Here is a 20,266-nt window from a genome sequence, read left to right as displayed (position 1 = left end):
GTTTCGGGGTACTGCCCCCCGTCATCAGGACACACACACATGTACACACACAGTACCCCGAAACGTTGAATAAATCACTGCATTTGATTCACTAATTCTGCAGTCCAGGAGTGCCTCTATACATTGCTTGTTTTATATATATATATATATATATATATATATATATATATTTCAAATGGTGATGCCGTGGTCACCAAAGACCATCTCCACACAGCCGCTGCCCCGGGCTTCCTCCTCTTCACCGCTGCTGCCCATGTCCTCCGCCGCTGCCCATGTCATCCTCCGCTACACCACCTGGGGCCTTCTCCTGGTCACCACCACTGCCCAGGGCAGAGCCGGCCCTAACCAATATGATGCCCTAGGCAAGATTTTGGCTGGTGCCCCCTAGCAACACTGCTGGTTCCGCCTCTGACTTTGCACCTCTTTCCCAGCACCATCACCCCTCACCCATAACAGTCCTTATTTTGGTGTTTGTACCCCCTATATTTTAAATAGGAACAGTTCGCACATTTGGCGCACAGCCCAGAAAGGTGTGTGTTTTTGCTGGCAAGGGGCATGGCCACACAATAGTACCCCCAATTCAAATTACGCCACACAGTACTGCAACTTTATTCACATTTGATCATGCGATAGTGTCCATAATTCATATTGCATCCCACAGTAGTATCAATTTACCTTATAAACGTTACTCCTCACAGTAGAGCTCCTTATTCACATTACACCACACCCTATTGCTCTTTTTTCACATTAGACGACACAGTAATGCCCTTTCTATACGCAACGCCACTTAGTAGAGCACCTTATATACATAATGCCACACATTAGTAATGCATTTATACACATAATTCCACAGAGTAATGCCCCTTACACATGAGACACATTATTAATGTCCTTATAAAAATAATGTGCCTTACACATTATGACAACCTTTATTAATGCCCTTTTACACATAATGTCCCTTACACATAAGCCGCACATTATTAATGCCCTTATACACATAATGACACACATAGTGCCCGCTACACATTTACTGCACATTATTAGTGCCCCTATACACATAATGACACACAAACAATAGTACCCTGATACACATGTGCCACACATTATTAATGCCCTTATACACACAATGACACACATAGTGCCCCTTACACATATGTTACACATTATTAATGCATTTTTACATGACACACATAATGCTCCTTACACATATTCTGAACACTACTGCACAACCAACCCACTCACATGCACACAGCACTCACACTGCCACTACCACTGTGACCTCTGCTTGGAATGGATACAGATGTCTCCTCATAAATCTTAACTCAATGCTAATGTCGGGCACCTTTTTTTTACAAAAATGCATCTTATTTGAATTTCTATGTAGCTAGGATGCACAAGCAGCTTCTGCTGATTAAAATGATATGCAACATGTCTATATACTGTGGGAGACTGTGGCTGTATCTACATATGAAATACTACACACAGAATATAGGCATGCCGCATATCATTTTAATCAGCAGAAGCTGCTGATGCCCCTAGGCATATCAAATGCCCTAGGAAATTGCCTAGTTTGCCTATGCCTATGGCCGGCTCTGGCCCAGGGCCTCCTCCTCACCACCGCTGACTTCAGCCTCTGCACCGCCGCTGACCACAGCCCCATCAGCTGCTCAGGTACTCACTCTTTCTGTCCCTGTCACTGCTGTCACTCTCTCTGTCCCTGCTGTCACTCTCTCTGTCCCTGCTGTCACTCTCCCTGTCTCTGCTGTCACTCTCCCTGTCCCTGCTGTCACTCTCTGTCACTGTCCCTGCTGTCTCTCTGTCACTATCCCTGCTGTCACTCTCCCTGTCCCTATGTCCCTGCTGTCACTGTCCCTGAATTTTGGCTCATACTGTGTGGGGTAATGTGAATTTTGGATCATACTGTGTGGGGTAATGTGAATTTTGGCTCATACTGTGTGGGGTAATGTGAATTTTGGCTCATACTGTGTGGGGTAATGTTAATTTTGGCTCATACTGTGTGCGGAAATGTGAATTTTAGTTCATACTGCGTGGGGTACTTTGAATTTTGGCTCATACTGTGTGGGGTAATGTGGGTGGGGTAATGTGAATTTTGGCTCAAACTGTGTGCGGAAATGTGAATTTTGGCTCATACTGTGTGGGGTATTGTGAATTTTGGCTCATTCTGTGTGGGGTAATGTGAATTTTGGCTCATACTGTGTGGGGTAATGGGAATTTTGGCTTAGTCTGTGTTGCATAATGGGAATTTTGGCTCATTCCATGTTGCATAATGTGAATTTTGGCTCAAGCAGTGTGGCATAATGTCTATGGGGCACCAGTACTAGATGGTGTAAGGGGTCCTACTATTGTGGTGCATAATGTGTATAAGGGGTATATGATGTGGTACACTACACTTAAGGACAACAATGGGCATTACTGTGCTGTGTTATGTTAGTAAGGAATGCTACTGAGTGGTGTAATTCGTATTTGAGTATTATTGAGTGGCCACACCCCCTTTTTGGCACATGCGTCTTCGATATTTCAAATATGGGTGGGTGTGGGGCGCCAGTCCTTTACTTTGCCAGGGGCGCTCAGACCCCTAGATACACCCCTGCTCAAACCTTGCAAGGTCACTGTGATGCCATTGTGAACTTCCTCCATAAAAGAGTGCCTTACTACGGTTCTTCTGTAATACACCAATAGGAATAATTACAAGTGTACACAATTAAACAGTTATATGTCCAATATTTTACATGGTTTTGGCTTCAGGGCAAACACTGCATGTATACCCCTCCAATATGTAATGGGCAAATCTTTCAGCTACTGTACAAGATTACATGTCTTAGATTCACTCACCTTTATCAATGGGATGTCCTAATAGAAAAGGTTCTTCATATGTTTCCTGCAATGTCAGCTCAGAAAGCATTTCATCTTGAGATGTCATATCTCCTTTCTGCTTATAAGATAAAGCCTTGGCAGATTGGATAGTTACAGGGAGGTTATATCTAGACAATATGCCCTCCAGGTGCATGGGCAACTGTATTTGTGGGTCTGTAGAACAAACAAGCATGTAGAAAGGTACAGAACATATTTTATTCTTTTCAGAAGCTGTAATTCAAGGGTTATATGGGTCAAGACTGAAAACATGGGTCTCCATTAATCTACTGTAAGTCATCTAGAGGGGGATCCTTGCTCTTCTCTATGCAAATCTTTGTGTACTGCCATCTAACTACTTAATAAACCTGAAGTCTGAGGTGTTTAGGAATAAACTGGGAAGACTAGATACAGTAGACCTTGTGGTTCTTTCCTGCTGTCAAGTTCTGTTTCTTTACGTTTTTATGGTACTTGTCACTTGTGCTTAGATACTTTGGGGCCATGAAATATTTGCTGAAAACAGCTTTAGCTGCCGGGTACCCCAACACGGAAACAGTGTGAGAGCATTATGCTATTACACTGCTTCCAGCTCTTTGTCAAGACATGCTCTTATCAGAGCCTGTCTCCTGGCAAGAGGATTTTAGTACATTCTTGTGAAAATTTTACTTTTCACGTTGCAAATGTGGGCATAAAAAATGCAGATCGTGATAAATATACCCCTTCTCTATTCTGCCTGCTGTATGTTAAGCTTTATTATGGATTGGGAAATTAATTAAAGAAAATGAACAATGAGCTTAACCAGCCACCCAGCAATCTCTTATAAATTACCATTTATGTACAGTGCATCTGGAAACTATTCACAGCGCTTCACTTTTTCCACATTTTGTTATGTTACAGCCTTATTACAAAATGGAACAAATTATTTTTTCCCTCAAAATTCTACACACAATACCCCATAATGACAACGTGAAAAAAGTTTTTGAGATTTTTGCAAATGTAATAAAAATAAAAATCTAAGAAATCACATGTACATAAGTATTCACAGCCTTTGCCATGTAGCTCAAAATTGAGATCAGGTGCATCCTGTTTCCACTGATCATCCATGAGATGTTCCTACAACTTCATTAGCGTCCACCTGTGGTAAATTCAGTTGATTGGACATGATTTGGAAAGGCACACACCTGTCTATATAATGTCCCACACTTGACAGTGCATGTCTGAGCACAAATCAAGCATGAAGTCAAAGGAATTGTCTGTAGACCTCTGAGACAGGATTGTCTCAAGGCACAAATCTGGGGAATGGTACAGAAAAATATCTGCCTTTTTTTGAAGGTCCCAATGAGTACAGTGGCCTCCATAATCCATAAATGGAAGAAGTTCAGAACCACCAGGACTCTTCCTAGAGCTGGCTGGCCATCTAAACTGAGCGATCGGGGGAGAAGGGCCCTAGTCAGGGAGGTGAACAAGAACCCGATGGTCACTCTGTCCGAGCTACAGCATTTCTCTGTGGAGAGAGGAGAACCTTCCAGAAAGACAACCATCTCTGCAGCAATCCACCAATCAGGCCTGTATGGTAGAGTGGCCAGATGGAAGCCACTCCTTAGTAAAAAGCACATGGTAGCCCACCTGGAGTTTGCCAAAAATGCACCTGAAGGACTCTCAGACCATGAGAAACAAAATTCTCTGGTCTGATGAGACAAAGATTAAACTCTTTGGTGTGAGTCCCAGACATCATGTTCGGAGGAAACCAGGCACCACTCATTACCAGGCCAATACCATCCCTACAGTGAAGCATGGTGGTGGCAGCATCATGCTGTGGGGATGTTTTTCAGTGGCAGGAACTGGGAGACTAGTCAGGATAGAGGGAAAAATGAATGCAGCAATGTACAGAGACATCCTGGATGAAAACCTGCTCCAGAGCGCTCTTGACCTCAGACTGGGGCGACGGTTCATCTTTCAGCAAGACAACAACCCTAAGCACACAGTCAAGATAGCAAAGGAGTGGCTTCATAATAACCCAGTGAATGTTCTTGAGTGGCCCAGCCAGAGCCCAGACTAGAATCTGATTGAACATCTCTGGAGAGATCTGAAAATGGCTGTGCACCGATGCTTCCCATCGTACCTGATGGAGCTTGAGAGGTGCTGCAAAGGTGATTGGGCAAAACTGCCCAAAGATAGGTGTGCCAATCTTGTGACATCATATTCAAAAAGACTTGAGGCTGTAATTGCTGCCAAAGGGGCATCAACAAAGTATTGAGCAAAGGCTGTGAATACTTATGTACATGTGATTTCTTAGTTTTTTATTTTTAATAAATTTTCAAAAATCTCAAAAAAACTTTTTTCGCGTTGTCATTATGGGGTATTGTGTGTAAACTTTTGAGGGAAAAAATTAATTTATTCCAGTTTGTAATAAGGCTGTAACATAACAAAATGTGGAAAAAGTGAAGCGTTGTGAATACTTTCAGGATGCACTATATGTTTCTGAGAAAACGTGCCACGAGGTTCCACTTACATTTAACAGGTTTCTTATCCTGTGCCACCAGGAACTTCAGTGTTGTCAATTTAGTGGGTAAAGAAAATAGTTTCCCACTTTTGGTTTCAGCCGTCACTCTCTGCTGGTTGTACAGACTGTTGACCCTGATAACCTGCAAAATCAGAGATTATTCAGTTACATTTTGTGCTAAGTAAATCTAAAAAATAAATAAAAAAGCAAATTAATGTTCCAGATCAGCAGAAAACAGTCCAAAAATGATTTTACTCAGAGATTTAAAGGCGAAGAATAAAAAAAACTTAATAGGGTTCAAAAGATTTTTTATTGCTTTCTAAACCCAATATATGTCTTAAACTGTATAATCAGGCCGAACAGCTAATTTCCAACCATGGGGTTTATTTACTAAAGTCCCGATTTTGTCCGAGTTTTTTTTTTTCTTCTAAGTGGCAACACGGAAATTTACTAAGCACAAATCTCGGCAGTGTTGGGGCTATTCGTAATGGATTTCACAGCAGAGGGCAGAAATACAAATGCGCCTGTTTATTTATACAACACGGTAATTTACTATTCATTCATATTTTGATGTTTGTACATGAATGTTCAATTGCTGATGTATTTTTTTGCAACTCGTCAAAAAAAGCAGCAAAAAAATAGACCTGCTTTTTCCTGACATGTTTAGATAGTCATGCACGGATCAGTGAGATCCGTGCATGCTTATCTGTGGGAAAGGGTCTGTTTAGGTTAAAAAAAAATTTACAAAATTGCGTGGGGTCCCCCCTCCTAAGCATATCCAGCCTCGGGCTCTTTGAGCCGGTCCTAGTTGTACAATTACAGGGGAAAAAATGCGTAGGGTCCCCCTATATTTATACAACCAGCACCGGGCTCTGCGTCTGATCCTGGTTCAAAAAATATGGGGGGCAAAAGATGTAGGGGTCCCCCATATTTTTTAAACCAGCACCGGGCTCCACTAGCCAGAGAGATAATGCCACAGCCGGGGGACACTTTATATAGGTCCCTGTGGCCGTGGCATTCCCCCCCCCCAACTAGTCACCCCTGGCTGGGGTTCCCTGGAGGAGTGGGGACCCCTTAAATCAAGGGGTCCCCCCCTCCAGGCACCCAAGGACCAGGGGTGAAGCCCGAGGCCGTCCCCCCCACCTGTGGGCGGTGGATGGGAGGCTGATAGCCTTTGTGTAAAAATAAGATTTTTTTTAGAACTACAAATCCCAGCAAGCCTCCCCCGCTAGCTGGTACTTGGAGAACCACAAGTACCAGCATGCAGGGAAATAACGGGACCGCTGGTACCTGTAGTTTTACAACAACAAAAAATACCCAAATAACAACCCAACACACACACCGTGAAAGCAAAGCTTTAATTTACATACATGCACACTTACACACTCACATACTTACCTAGTGTCCCACGGAGCCCCTCGGTCCCCTTGTTAAGTAGAATCCACGGGGCCACTTATTTCCCCGCATGGTATTTGTGGTTCTTCAAGTACCAGCTTGCGGGGGAGGCTTGCAAGTATACCCTTTATGTTAGTAATTGTCTAAGTTTGTAAAACTGTTTGTGTTATGTTATGCTTGTTCTATAATTAAGGAAGCATAAATATTATTAATATATATGTCACTGTGTATATCTTATTCTGTATGATTTGATTTTGCCTGCAAATAAACAATCGGATGGTAAGGGCAGTAATCCCAAGTTTGAACTCTCTTTAAGGAATCACAACTTCATAATTTCATAAGTCATATGTATAAGGACTGCATATATTTATCAGCCACCAAGTTTGTAAGTCTGACACAATATATTTGCAGATATATATGATAAACACATATTAATTAAAATATATCCATATATTAATAATCATATATGATATATTAAATATTAATATTATTTATAAATATGATTCCATGAATCAATACAATTGTAAAGTGCAAAGAAATATGCTTGTGCTACTTACAGTAAGTAAATGTTAATAAAACTGTTAATATTGTCCATCTGATAGCTCATGCTTTATCTGGACTATCTTGCGGCAATAAGAAATTATGGGGTCTATTTACTAAGCCTTGGATGGAGATAAAGTACCAGCCAATCAGCTCCTAACTGTCATTTGAAAAGGCAGCCTATGAAAAGGCAGTTGGGAGATGATTGGCTAGCACTGTATCTCCATCCACTTTATCTCCATCCAAGGCTTAGTAAATAGACCTCTAAGTATCAGCATTAGCATTATTCACATGTAGGGACAAAGGATCTGATAGGAGTGCATCCTTCCCATTTCTTTCTTGTGTAAGAAGTAAAGTGATCTCTAATTTCTGGGTTCAGACCCTGGACATGCTACTGCTCATGTGAAGTGGACAGTACTCCGGTATTTAAGGTGGATCCCCATTCATACATTCAGAAGATGCTTCATATTTGTGGTTAGCCCTAGAAATACAATAACAACAATGCAATCTGAATATTTCCGCCAATACACCCTATTGGCCAATGCGTGCAATGAGCTTCCAACACATTAACAGTGTGCAGTGGAGCCAGATCTGTCTTCTTAGCCCAAAGAGCCAAATGTCCAAATCTGCCTGGCAAAACCTTTTTTTTACAAGTTACCTTTCCAAGATTGTAATCTCTTATTTGTGTAGAGTTAATTTATTTTTATTTTTGCATATTAGAAATTGTTGTACAATGCAGAGGCAGAACTCTGGGAGGTAACGGAGTCATCTGCCGCCGGGCTCCTGCTCTGAAGGGGGCACCTCTCCTCCCATTCTGTGACACCATTGAATTAAGTTAATTGATAGCTGCCGCTGTCTTTTCAGTGGCCGCCTTCCTCACTGGTCCCTGCACCTTACAGATCACACCCTCTTTATTATACTGAATATACACATTTTACAAGTGTAACACCCAGGATTAGAAACCACAACTTATTACACTGGAAGCAGACACCTTACTGATGAAGCTGTTTGCTCCTGTATATGAAATATGAGAATTTTAACTATATGAAGTTACATCTCTGACAATTACACATAATTTCATATAGTTAGAATTCTCATGCTTCCTCTACAGGAGCAAATACCTCCATCAGTAAAGTGTCTGCTGTCAGTGTAACAGGTCATGGGTTCTAATCCTGGGTATGACTGCTCAGAGATGTGTGATTTAAAATAAAAGACAATTAAATGTATAAATACAGTATATAATTTTTTTTCAGAACACTACACACACACACACACACACACACACACACACACACATTTATCATAATATAGGAAATAGGGGGGCACCAATATTTATCTTGCCTCCGGGCAACTGGGATGAACTTACGCCACTGGTATAATGGCTTACGTGTATGAAACAGAAGACAGTATATATTTATAATATCAGTGCTATATACTGTATGCCTACACATCGCAATATAAAGTAACAGAATCATTAAGTTGTCATGTCAAAACTTTAAATTTATAAAGAACTCTCCAGAACTACACCCACGATGTAGCCCATAGGCTACAACAGGCTACCGCCATGTTCAGATGGCGGTAGCTGCAGGTGTCAATTCGGATATTGATAAATCTGGCAGCATCGCATCCCACATAGAAAGCTAAGGGGGATGCAGCTGCCGGTGTGAATGGAGGGGTCGCTGAGGGTATCAGAGATGCCTGCTGCGGTCCCTCCTACATACATTCAGGGGATACTTAATATTTGCAGCTAACCCCCGAAAATGGGTGTTTTCAGGGGAATAGCCACAAATATTGTTTGATAAGTGGGCTCCTAAATACTGTACTGTGTATACTTAATACTTAAATTGCAGAGAACTGTATGCAAAAGTGTATATATCCATTCTAATAGGGGACTGAACAAAAGCCTGTTTGTTTCTTTTCTGAAGCTTAGGTATTTAAAAAAGCATGCCTATAATCTGTGTGTGACTGCAGCTCTATCTGTATACGAAATGCATTACTAATGTGTGGCATTATGTGTATAAGGTGTACTACAGTACTTTGTGTCATATCATATAGAAAGGGCACTACTCTGTGGTCTAATGTGAATAAAGAGCAATATGGTGTGGTGTAATGTGAATAAGGGGCACTACTGTGAGGAGTAACGTGGTACTACTGTGTGATGTAACATGAATAAGAGACATTATTGTATGATATAATGTGAATAAAGTTGCAGTACTGTGTGGCGTAATTTCAACTGGGGGTATTATTGTGTAGGCATGCCCCTTCCCAGTAAGAACACGCCCTGTTTTGGGCTGCGCACTGAATGTTCATACTGTTACTATTTAAAATATAGGGGGTAGGAGCACCAAAATAAGGACTGCTATGGGGGAGGGGTGATGGTGCTGGGAAAGGGGAACAGGGTCAGAGGCGGAACTAGCGTCTGTGCAAGGGGGCACCAGCCAAAATCTTGCCTAGGGCATCATATTATTTAGGGCCGGCTCTGGCAGAGAGCGTTAGATTTGGGTGGGGTGTGTTCAAACTAAAATGTAAATTGCAGTGTAAAAATAAAGCAGCCAGTATTTACGCTGCAAAGATCCAAGATAACCCACCCAAATCTAACTCTCTCTGCATGTTATATCTGCCCCACCTGCAGTGCACATGGTCAGAGCCGGATTACGGGGGGGTGGGGGGTACGTTACCCCGGGCCCCCTCTATTGGGGGCCCTCCGTTGCTGCCCTCCTGCACCCCATGCTTCTGTGGGGTGCAGGACTTCTCCGTCTCAATAGATGCCGCTACTGCGATCACTACCGCGATTGCGATCACGATCACAGCTGCTGTTGCTGCAGGCAGTTCAAGATGGAAGAGCTCTCTACACATGCTTAGCCACAGCAGCTACTACAATGGGTCCCACTCTTTATATTCATCTGTCATTCACCTATCTCCTCCTCTCAGCCGGGTTCCAGGTATGTGTGCGTCTGTGTATGTTGGTATGCATGTATGTACAGTGTGTGTTTGTGTGTGTGTGAGATATATATATGTATATATATATGTAAAAAATATGAGTAAAGCGCCACATGTGAGGGAAAACAACACCTGAAATTGAATATATTTATATGTAAAAAATACTCCCTTGTAAGTAATAGGGTGTCAGCCGTCCCCTAAACAGTTTTACAGCATTGGTGAGATGCTGTATAAGATTAAATGAGTATGGGTAGATAGGGGTATTGGCGACCAGCTGGTGTTTTTATATACCAAAATATTTAGCGGACTAGTATCGTATATATAGGACTGGATTAAGGAAGAAACTCCTTTTTATGAAAAAGAAAAATAACAATTTATTTTATCAATAAAAACTATATATTTTACACTTGCTTTCTAAAAGATACATATAAAACCGATTCCTCTACAGATATAAAAAATGTATTAAAACGGATTATATAGTAAAAAGCAGTTGTATAAAAATATTTTAAGACATAGAATGGAAAGAAATAAAAATATTTTTTTAAAAATTAGTAGTTAGTAAAAAACAGCTTAACTTAGGGTGGAAGGTCATACAGGAGATCCCAACGCGTTTCGTCTGTCTGACTTCATCAAGTGTAAAATATATAGTTTTTATTGATAAAATAAATTGTTATTTTTCTTTTTCATAAAAAGGAGTTTCTTCCTTAATCCAGTCCTATATATACGATACTAGTCCGCTAAATATTTTGGTATATAAAAACACCAGCTGGTCGCCAATACCCCTATCTACCCATACTCATGTATATATATATATATAATCCAATGTAATGATCCCGGCACTCCCTCTCCCACTGACAACGTGCTGCGGTGCCCTCCTAGAGAAACAAGACTGATCCTCAAAATATACAGTGGAGACCGGCGGCACTCAAGCAGACTCGAATCATGTAGACAAAATGCGGTAAATTTATTCCGACATGTTTCGGGGAACTCCCCGTCCTCAGGGTCTAACAAACCAAACTAAACCACAGTGAATCCTTATAAACCCACCAAACAATAATGAGACATACATACACAACTATACTCACCTGTGTCACGGCGCCAAACGTCCGCCCAGGAGTCCCGCAGCTCGCTGGAGTCGCCCGCCGATGACATCAGCGGAAGTCGCGCCGGACCGTCACCAGGGCACCAGGACGCTCCACGTGCAACCCCACCGACCGTCCCAGCCGGAAACGTACCTGTGCGTCACCGGACTCCGCGCAGCACGATTGGCCCATGACACAGGGGAGTTACCTTAGCAACCTGGAAAAGTAAATAAACAAACAAATACATGAAAAATGGACATAACTACGAATCAACAACATTATGACATACAGATTAAAAGAGCAGTTGCATGAAATCTATTAACCAATAAACCGTCCGGCTAGTTAATCCTGATGTCAACCCTAATTAGATATGCTGCTATGTTAACTATATGACTCCCTAATGAGGGAAGCTGGGGAAATTTATAAATAACACTGCAATCCCAAATTTTCATTGAGACCACCTGGAGACAACGTTCCCAATGTAAAGATCCAACGTGTCTGTAGTAATATCCTACCCCTGTCACCTCCCCTAAGCGAACTAGGCACCTGATCAATTATAATGGCTCTAATGCTAGCCACGCCATGTTTAGCAACTAGACAATGGCGTGCAAAAGGTTGTTCACTGCTCCCTTTTTCATGTGCCTTCTTGATGGCACTTCTATGGAGGGCCATGCGTTCACGGAACTGTCTTATGGTCTTGCCCACATAGGCAAGACCACAAGGACATGTGAGTAAGTAGACTACATGTGTGGATGTACATGTGAGTCGATGTTTAATGATGAATTTCTTGCCATGAACCTTGGGCACGGTGTAAAAAAGTGGTACCCGTGGGTGTTCAACTTTTAAACTTTTACATACATGTTGAGTGATCAAGCCCTGGCTCATGGAGGTATCAAGGAAGGTATCTAATTCTAATTTGTAACTTCGGGTAGGGTCCATAGTGAGACATGTATAGGTATTTGAATCACCGAGCTGCCGCTCACATTCTTTAACATAATCGGTGAGGTCCTGTATCACTATGGACCCCCCCTTGTCCGCTTTGCGGATTACTATATCTGATCGTTGGGAAAGTCCCTTCAGAGCGTCTAATTCGGGCTTAGATAAATTTAATTGAATGTCCCTCTTTGGGCCAGTCTGAGCCTCCGTCTCCAACATTCTGGTAAAGGTACGGATCGTGGGGTTGAGGCTGGGGGGATCAAACTGCGAGTGAGGGGCTATCTTTTGGAGTTGTGGGGGGATCACTTGACTAGAACTAGTCGCATTGTCATCCTCTCTGTGGTTGAAATATTCCCGTCAGGAAAGGTGGTAGGGACAAGCACGCCAGAGGGACAATTCCCTTTAGACCAGCACCCACGGGGGGTGCAAGTACGATCCACCCGCGCACCAGGCATAGGGCGCGGACGAGGACGCGGAGGGCGGGGCAAAATCAAAGACACATACGCTCCAAAGCCCCCGAGAAATTAAAAGAGACTGTATTTAACTTGTCTTCCACACCATTGACGGACATTGAATATCGGACAATATCTAAAGGTCTCTCTTTCGTCCCTACCACCTTTCCTGATGCTCTGGAGAGGAAGGTAGAAGTACAACGCTTGGGGAGAACACTCCGGAGACGGGAATATTTCAACCACAGAGAGGAGGACAATGCGACTAGTTCTAGTCAAGTGATCCCCCCACAACTCCAAAAGATAGCCCCTCGCTCGCAGTTTGATCCCCCCCAGCCTCAACCCCACGATCCGTACCTTTACCAGAATGTTGGAGACGGAGGCTCAGACTGGCCCAAAGAGGGACATTCAATTAAATTTATCTAAGCCCGATTTAGACGCTCTGAAGGGACTTTCCCAACTATCAGATATAGTAATCCGCAAAGCGGACAAGGGGGGGTCCATAGTGATACAGGACCTCACCGATTATGTTAAAGAATGTGAGCGGCAGCTCGGTGATTCAAATACCTATACACGTCTCACTCTGGACCCTACCCGAAGTTACAAATTAGAATTAGATACCTTCCTTGATACCTCCATGAGCCAGGGCTTGATCACTCAACATGTATGTAAAAGTTTAAAAGTTGAACACCCACGGGTACCACTTTTTTACACCGTGCCCAAGGTTCATAAAAGGTTGGTGGATCCCCCTGGTCGCCCCATTGTGTCAGCCAGGGGGTCCTTATACCATCCCATATCAGTTTATTTAGATTCTTTTCTTAATCCTTGTGTACAGGCACTTTCTTCGTATCTGAAGGACACGACAGACCTGTTGCTGCAATTGCAGCGATTGGGTCCCTTCCCCGAGGGGACTTTACTCTGTAGCGCTGATGTCACCAGCCTCTACACCTGCATCCCACATGAAGCAGGCGTAGAGGCGGTTCGAATGTTGATTCAGGACAATGAGGCCTACATAGGCCCTGAGGTGTCCTTTTTTCTATCATTACTTAATCGCATTCTCAGATGTAATTATTTTATTTTTAATGGCAAAATCTGGTTACAGATCGCAGGATGTGCGATGGGGTCTGCCATGGCCCCATCGTACGCGAACGCGTTCATGTATCAGGTGGAGAAGAAAATGTTTTCCCTGGACCCCGCTGTAGCACCGGCAGTCATCCTGTACCGACGTTACATTGATGACCTGCTTGTGTTGTGGCGGGGCCCAAGGGATAAATTAAGCTCACTGTGGGAGGAACATAACGCCACGCAACATGCGGTACAATTTACTTATGTAATTGATGACAAATCGATTAATTATCTAGATGTCACTATTACTATACAAGATGGACAATTGGCCACTTCCCTTTATGTTAAAAGTACAGATCGCAACACATTATTGAATTTCCAGAGTCACCATCCGCCAGCTTTACGCAGAGGTTTGCCATTTTCGCAATTTATGCGCGTCCGCCGGATCACTACAGACCCGGTTGAGACAGATAATGCCATGGAAGCCATGTTAGTTAAATTTGCAGAAAGGGGTTACCCATTAAAAGCCTTGCAACAGGCCCGAAAGAGGGCTATGGATATCCCTCGTGAAACAGCGCTATGCCCTAGGCCTAAGACACAAGTCTTATCAAAACATAGGCTACCTTGGGTTAACAAGTATGTGGTCGGATCTGATGATAGGACCAAAAGGGCCAAAAGTTTGTGGCCCATGGTTCAGACTGACCCTGCGTTGACATCTTTAGCACATACCTCCTTATTGCCCAGCTACACACACGTGGCAGAAACATCGGTGATTGTGTAGTCAAACTAGATGTGTCTAGCCTCACCAAGCACCAAGAAAAGCATTTCCTTAGGTCCAAAAAAGGTTACTTTAGATGTTTAGGATGTGCAACGTGCAACACATTAATTACTGGCACATCCTTCAACCATCCAATGACTGGCAAGAAATTCATCATTAAACATCGACTCACATGTACATCCACACATGTGGTCTACTTACTCACATGTCCTTGTGGTCTTGCCTATGTGGGCAAGACCATAAGACAGTTCCGTGAACGCATGGCCCTCCATAGAAGTGCCATCAAGAAGGCACATGAAAAAGGGAGCAGTGAACAACCTTTTGCGCGCCATTGTCTAGTTGATAAACATGGCGTGGCTAGCATTAGAGCCATTATAATTGATCAGGTGCCTAGTTCGGTTAGGGGAAGTGACAGGGGTAGGATATTACTACAGAGGGAGACACGTTGGATCTTTACATTGGGAACGTTGTCTCCAGGTGGTCTCAATGAAAATTTGGGATTGCAGTGTTATTTATAAATTTCCCCAGCTTCCCTCATTAGGGAGTCATATAGTTAACATAGCAGCATATCTAATTAGGGTTGACATCAGGATTAACTAGCCGGACGGTTTATTGGTTAATAGATTTCATGCAACTGCTCTTTTAATCTGTATGTCATTATGTTGTTGATTCGTCAGTTAAGTCCATTTTTCATGTATTTGTTTGTTTATTTACTTTTCCAGGTTGCTAAGGTAACTCCCCTGTGTCATGGGCCAATCGTGCTGTGCGGAGTCCGGTGACGCGCAGGTACGTTTCCGACCGGGACGGTCGGTGGGGTTGCACGTGGAGCGTCCTGGTGCCCTGGTGACGGTCCGGCGCGACTTCCGCTGATGTCATCGGCGGGCGACTCCGGCGAGCTGCGGGACTCCTGGGCGGACGTTTGGCGCCGTGACACAGGTGAGTATAGTTGTGTATGTATGTCTCATTATTGTTTGGTGGGTTTATAAGGATTCACTGTGGTTTAGTTTGGTTTGTTAGACCCTGAGGACGGGGAGTTCCCCGAAACATGTCGGAATAAACTTACCGCATTTTGTCTACATGATTCAAGTCTGCTTGAGTGCCGCCGGTCTCCACTGTATATATATATATATATATATATATATATATATATATATATAAAATAAAGATCACAGACCGGCACTCCCTTTGCTTGGATATGTTGCTCCGCTGCCCTCCCAGTGTCTGTAGTGTATGAAGAGAATGAGAGTCGGCACTCAGATACTGAATAATAAAGAAGTTTGTGTATTAAATACACATACACAAATCCTGCAATTACCCCTAATTAGGGTTGGACTACTGGACCCCTCCCCGACAGGAAATTTCAAACCTCCACATTGCTGAATCCTTATGCCAGTGAGCGGGCCGGGGAGTGCTGGGGAAACTTTCTGATTATTAGCAGTGGCTGTTAGGGATCCCTTACAATATTTTTCTTAAAATAGATTTTGAAATGTTGGCTAAAGTCACTGCCTGTTACACGTATGTTCTATTGTGAAACCTAGGAATTGTTTGTAGGGTATGTGTTACAGCATATACTATACCTTTGGGAGGGCACCCATGCAGCTGCTGTCATACTGTATATGGAGTGCCGTTTGTTGCAAATTTAAATATATATATATATACACATACACACACACACACACACACACACACACACACTTTATCACTTTATTTTAGTCCATATGGGCCCCCTTGTCATAAGTGCCCTGGGCCCCCCGGAGTCTTATTCCAGCTTTGCACATGGTTTTGCCCATTAGAGAAAGATTTTGCTTTTGCGATCAGGTCTGATTTAGGCCCTATGGGCCTAATTGAGGTTGGATCTCAGTGTGCGATCCAACCGGAATTATTGAAAAAAAGATGCGGGCGTCCTGCGCATTTTCTGCGGTGGGGCGGCAGAAAATGCGTTCATCTCTGCCTGTCAATCAGGCAAAGGCGGTTGTGGGGCGGGGAGGGGTGGGGTGCGGTCAATGCTTTATTTCCAGAGAGGAGACAGAGCATTGCAGGGGAGGAGCCGGATGAATGGGGGGCTGTGAGGTGCAAACGGGGGCGTGATCATGGCGGCTGCGTGACACCACACGCAGCCGCTGTGATCGGGAAGATGCGCCGGCAGGAGGCTTGCTCTATTTCTGCTATCACTACGCACAGCAAAGGTCCTCTCCACGAAGGGAACTAGACGCTACGCTACGCGTCTAGTTTCCCTTCGTGGAGAGGACCTTTGCTGTGCGGTGCGCGATGACGGCATCGCGCACCGCACATCATTTCAGACTGTACAGGGGGCGTAAATGACCATGCCCCCTGTACGAAGCTACGCCCCCTATTGCCGCCCGGGGCGCTCAGAGCGCCAGAACCGGCCCTGTACCATAGATACAAAGGGCACAAGAAATACTCTATATAATACACATCAGCTTGCTGGGGTTTTTTTTAGACTTTTCTGTCATCAGAAAAGTTTTTAAAATTACATTAATCAAATCTGCAGCAAATGTTTAGAAAGGCAGAACAAAAACTTGTTGGATGCCTTTGTTTTTATTTCTATATTACATAGACACATGGCTTGAACTGTTATTAAAATGCTGTATAGTATAGGTTTTGAAGACAGTAATAATAATTTTATGTTAAACCTAAGAGCAAGAAAATCAGAGACTCAAAGGCACATTGGGGGTGATTCCGAGTTGTTTGCTCGCTAGCTGCTTTTAGCAGCATTGCACACGCTAAGCCGCCGCCTACTGGGAGTGTATCTTAGCTTAGCAGAATTGCGAACGAAAGCTTCGTTAATTTTCTCGTAACGATTACCCCGCAGTTTCTGAGTAGCTCCAGACTTACTCAGCCATTGCGACCAGCTCAGTCCTTTTCGTTCCTGGTTTGACGTCACAAACACACCCAGCGTTTGCCCAACCACTCCCCCGTTTCTCCAGCCACTCCTGTGTTTTGCAACTGGAACGCCTGCGTTTTTCCGCACACTCCCATAAAACGGCCAGTTTCCGCCCAGAAACACCCACTTCCTGTCAATCACACTACGATCAGCACAGCGATGAAAAAGCTTTGTTATGCCGTGAGTAAAATACCTAACTTTTGTGTAAAATAACTAAGCGCATGCGCTCTGCGAACCTTGCGCATGCGCAGTAAGCGACTAATCGCAGTATAGCGAAAATCGGCAACGAGCGAACAACTCGGAATGACCCCCATTGTATCTGCTGGTACAGGAGATAAAATCCACATGTATGTTGTGCTCACCGTGCTAGAACTGACACTGTCTATCTCCTGCTTCCCCAGGAACCCCTCTGTGATTTTGATGATGTTGGGAAAAGAATCTTGGAAGTTGTTCACATATTCCTGAAGAGAATACTCCCTTGCTGTCCACTTCACCTCTGCAGGATCCATATTTCAGACATGCATCTGAGTCACCTATGCAGCCACGGGACAATCTCTCTCTGACAAAGATTGTTAGCAGGAAGTCTTGAAAAAATAAAACTTACACTGGCAAACAAAAAACACCTAGGTGGAGCATTGTATGTCACATGCTGTACTGTACTTAACTAGTAACTCCTTTCTTTCCTGGCAGACTAAAATATTACTACACTTAGCAACAGTAGGCAAATCAGCTACTATGAAAAATGATCACATCTAGGAGGTTAGAGCAAGAGGGACAGAAAGATGGATCCTAAGACATTAAAGAGAAGTTAGCTATGAAAAGTCCCTCATGATCACTGAGCTCAATGCTCAATTTGTTAGTAACTAAGGGGATCATTCCGGCCTGATCGTAGCTGTGCTAAATTCAGCACAGCTACGATCACTTACACTGACATGTGGGGGGGGGGGGGGGGCGTTTGTGTTCGTGTTTCTGTTGTTTTTACTTGGTTTTTTTTCAATGTTAAACGCGGCAGGGTTTTTTAACAACCACGGCCGCATTTTCACTTTTAGTGTCGATTTTCATCCTCGTTCGTGATTGGTTGTGTTTCAGATGTAGGAGTGTCTGTGCGCAACCATATAAATACGCCCCAAACCGTCCGCACCTCGTGGGTTTAGTTAGTGGTGAGGAGGGAGGTTGTGCTGTGGAGGTTGGTGAGTAGTTGGTTTGGTGAGGAGTTTTGTTAGCGATTTCTGGGTGTAGTATTGTGTTTGAAAGTAATCTTGTAATTCTAGTAGTCTTGTTTTTTTTTTTTTGTCTCGTTTTTTGTCCAAGCTTTTTCGCTTTATAGTCCCTTGTCAGTGTGTGTGTGTGTGTGTGTGTGTGTGTGTGTGTGTGTGTGTGTGTGTGTGTGTTGTGCAGTGGTAGTGGAGGAGTGTGATGTTTGTCTTTTTTTTCTGTGTTAATTGTTGAACCACACAATTATGTCTGACTCAGAGGTGGGTGAGGTGGCTGAGGTGAGTGAGGTGGAGGGTGTGAGTGAGGGGGAGGAGGTTGGTCAGGTGGAGGAGGTGAGTGAGAGTGGGGTTAATGAGGTTAGTGAGGTTGAGGAGGTGGGTGAGGTTGCTGCAGCAGCCTCAAGTGACAGTGATAGTGACAGTCAGACAGCTCCACAGCCACGCACCACTACTAAGACTGGGCGGAATGTAAAGTTTAGTTATGCTGAAAATGTGGCATTGGTGCGGGAGCTGATGAAGTATCAGCGGCAGCTATTTGGGCCTGAGTCCGCCAAGGTGCCAACACAGAAGAAGACGGTGTTGTGGGTGAAAGTTGTTGCTGCTGTAAATAGTGAGGGGGTGGTCAAGCGGACGGAGGACACGTGCCGCAAACGGTACTAAGACATAACGCGACGTGTCAAGTCCAAAATGGCCAAGGAGGCGAAGTCGGCTCACAATACCGGTGGTGGACAGCCCTTTATTGCCAGATATCTGTTTTTTGTAAATGTGTGTCATGTGACATTGCATATTACTCACATCTTCAAGTGTGCATCGTTTTGGGTAAGGTTTTCAACAAAAGCCAATGTCACATAGTACTTTACTGTATGTCATGTGGTATTTTTACAGTACATTTTCCATGTGTAGTTTGGACTTGGTGTGTCATAGAATTGTCCAGCAATAATGTTTTCCTTCAGCACATTTTACAGTTTGAAAGTAGGACTAAGTTTTTTATTTCAGTTATCCATGTGCAATGTTTCCAAAACAGTGGTTGACATGTTAGAGGCTGGAGTAGTGCAAAGTCAATTTGAAGCCAGTTACATGTGTAATTTTATTAGTACTGAATGTAATCTTGTTTAAGGCAAACCCACTATTTGTTGGTTCAGTTTTAGGCTGTATTTGTACCCTGACACAACACTGCAGACTTAGTTACCTTACTATTACGATGGCTTATTTGTTTTTGTTTGTTTGTTTTGCTCATATTGTGGTAATGTGTGTTTGTAGTGCTACATCACAGAGCATTTTCTATATTGCATCTTTCATTATTTACATTACATTTGAAAATGAAGATGTGTGTGTTTTTGCTTCTTAGTGTATGTATTTGTAATTGTGTCCTATGTTTGTGTCCTGTACATTCTTTCCTGTGTTGCACTTACCATAGTGCATATGGCTATTGGCCAATGTGTGTGTTTGTAATTTTTTTTTTTTGTGCGTAATTGTTATTCCATAAATAAAGAGCCATTTTTGTAAGATGTAATCTTTATAAACATAATGGGTGGCTGTATCAACAATAGTATGAATAAATAAGTTCTTTTATTTGTTTCATGATTTA

At 43.2% G+C, this 20,266-nt stretch overlaps 1 protein-coding gene across 1 annotated transcript in view; it reads right to left on the bottom strand.

The window, feature by feature from the left end:
- The window catches only part of LOC134932271 (uncharacterized), a 40,328-nt gene extending 22,283 nt beyond the window's left edge, over positions 1–18,045 (bottom strand). Inside the window, exons 1-3 of the mRNA XM_063926561.1 lie at positions 17,827–18,045; positions 5,384–5,516; positions 2,854–3,048 (exon numbers count right to left, since the gene is read on the bottom strand). Of these exons, the coding sequence (XP_063782631.1) occupies positions 2,854–3,048; positions 5,384–5,516; positions 17,827–17,973 (475 nt within the window). The 5' untranslated portion in view covers positions 17,974–18,045. The remainder of the gene's footprint in view (positions 1–2,853; positions 3,049–5,383; positions 5,517–17,826) is intronic.
- Between the last annotated feature and the right edge of the window lie 2,221 nt (positions 18,046–20,266).

Source organism: Pseudophryne corroboree, chromosome 6, assembly GCF_028390025.1.
Source record: "Pseudophryne corroboree isolate aPseCor3 chromosome 6, aPseCor3.hap2, whole genome shotgun sequence".
Lineage (NCBI taxonomy): Eukaryota > Metazoa > Chordata > Amphibia > Anura > Myobatrachidae > Pseudophryne > Pseudophryne corroboree.
The sequence above is the reverse complement of the archived record's forward strand: the minus strand, read 5'-3'. Positions and strand labels throughout refer to the sequence as shown.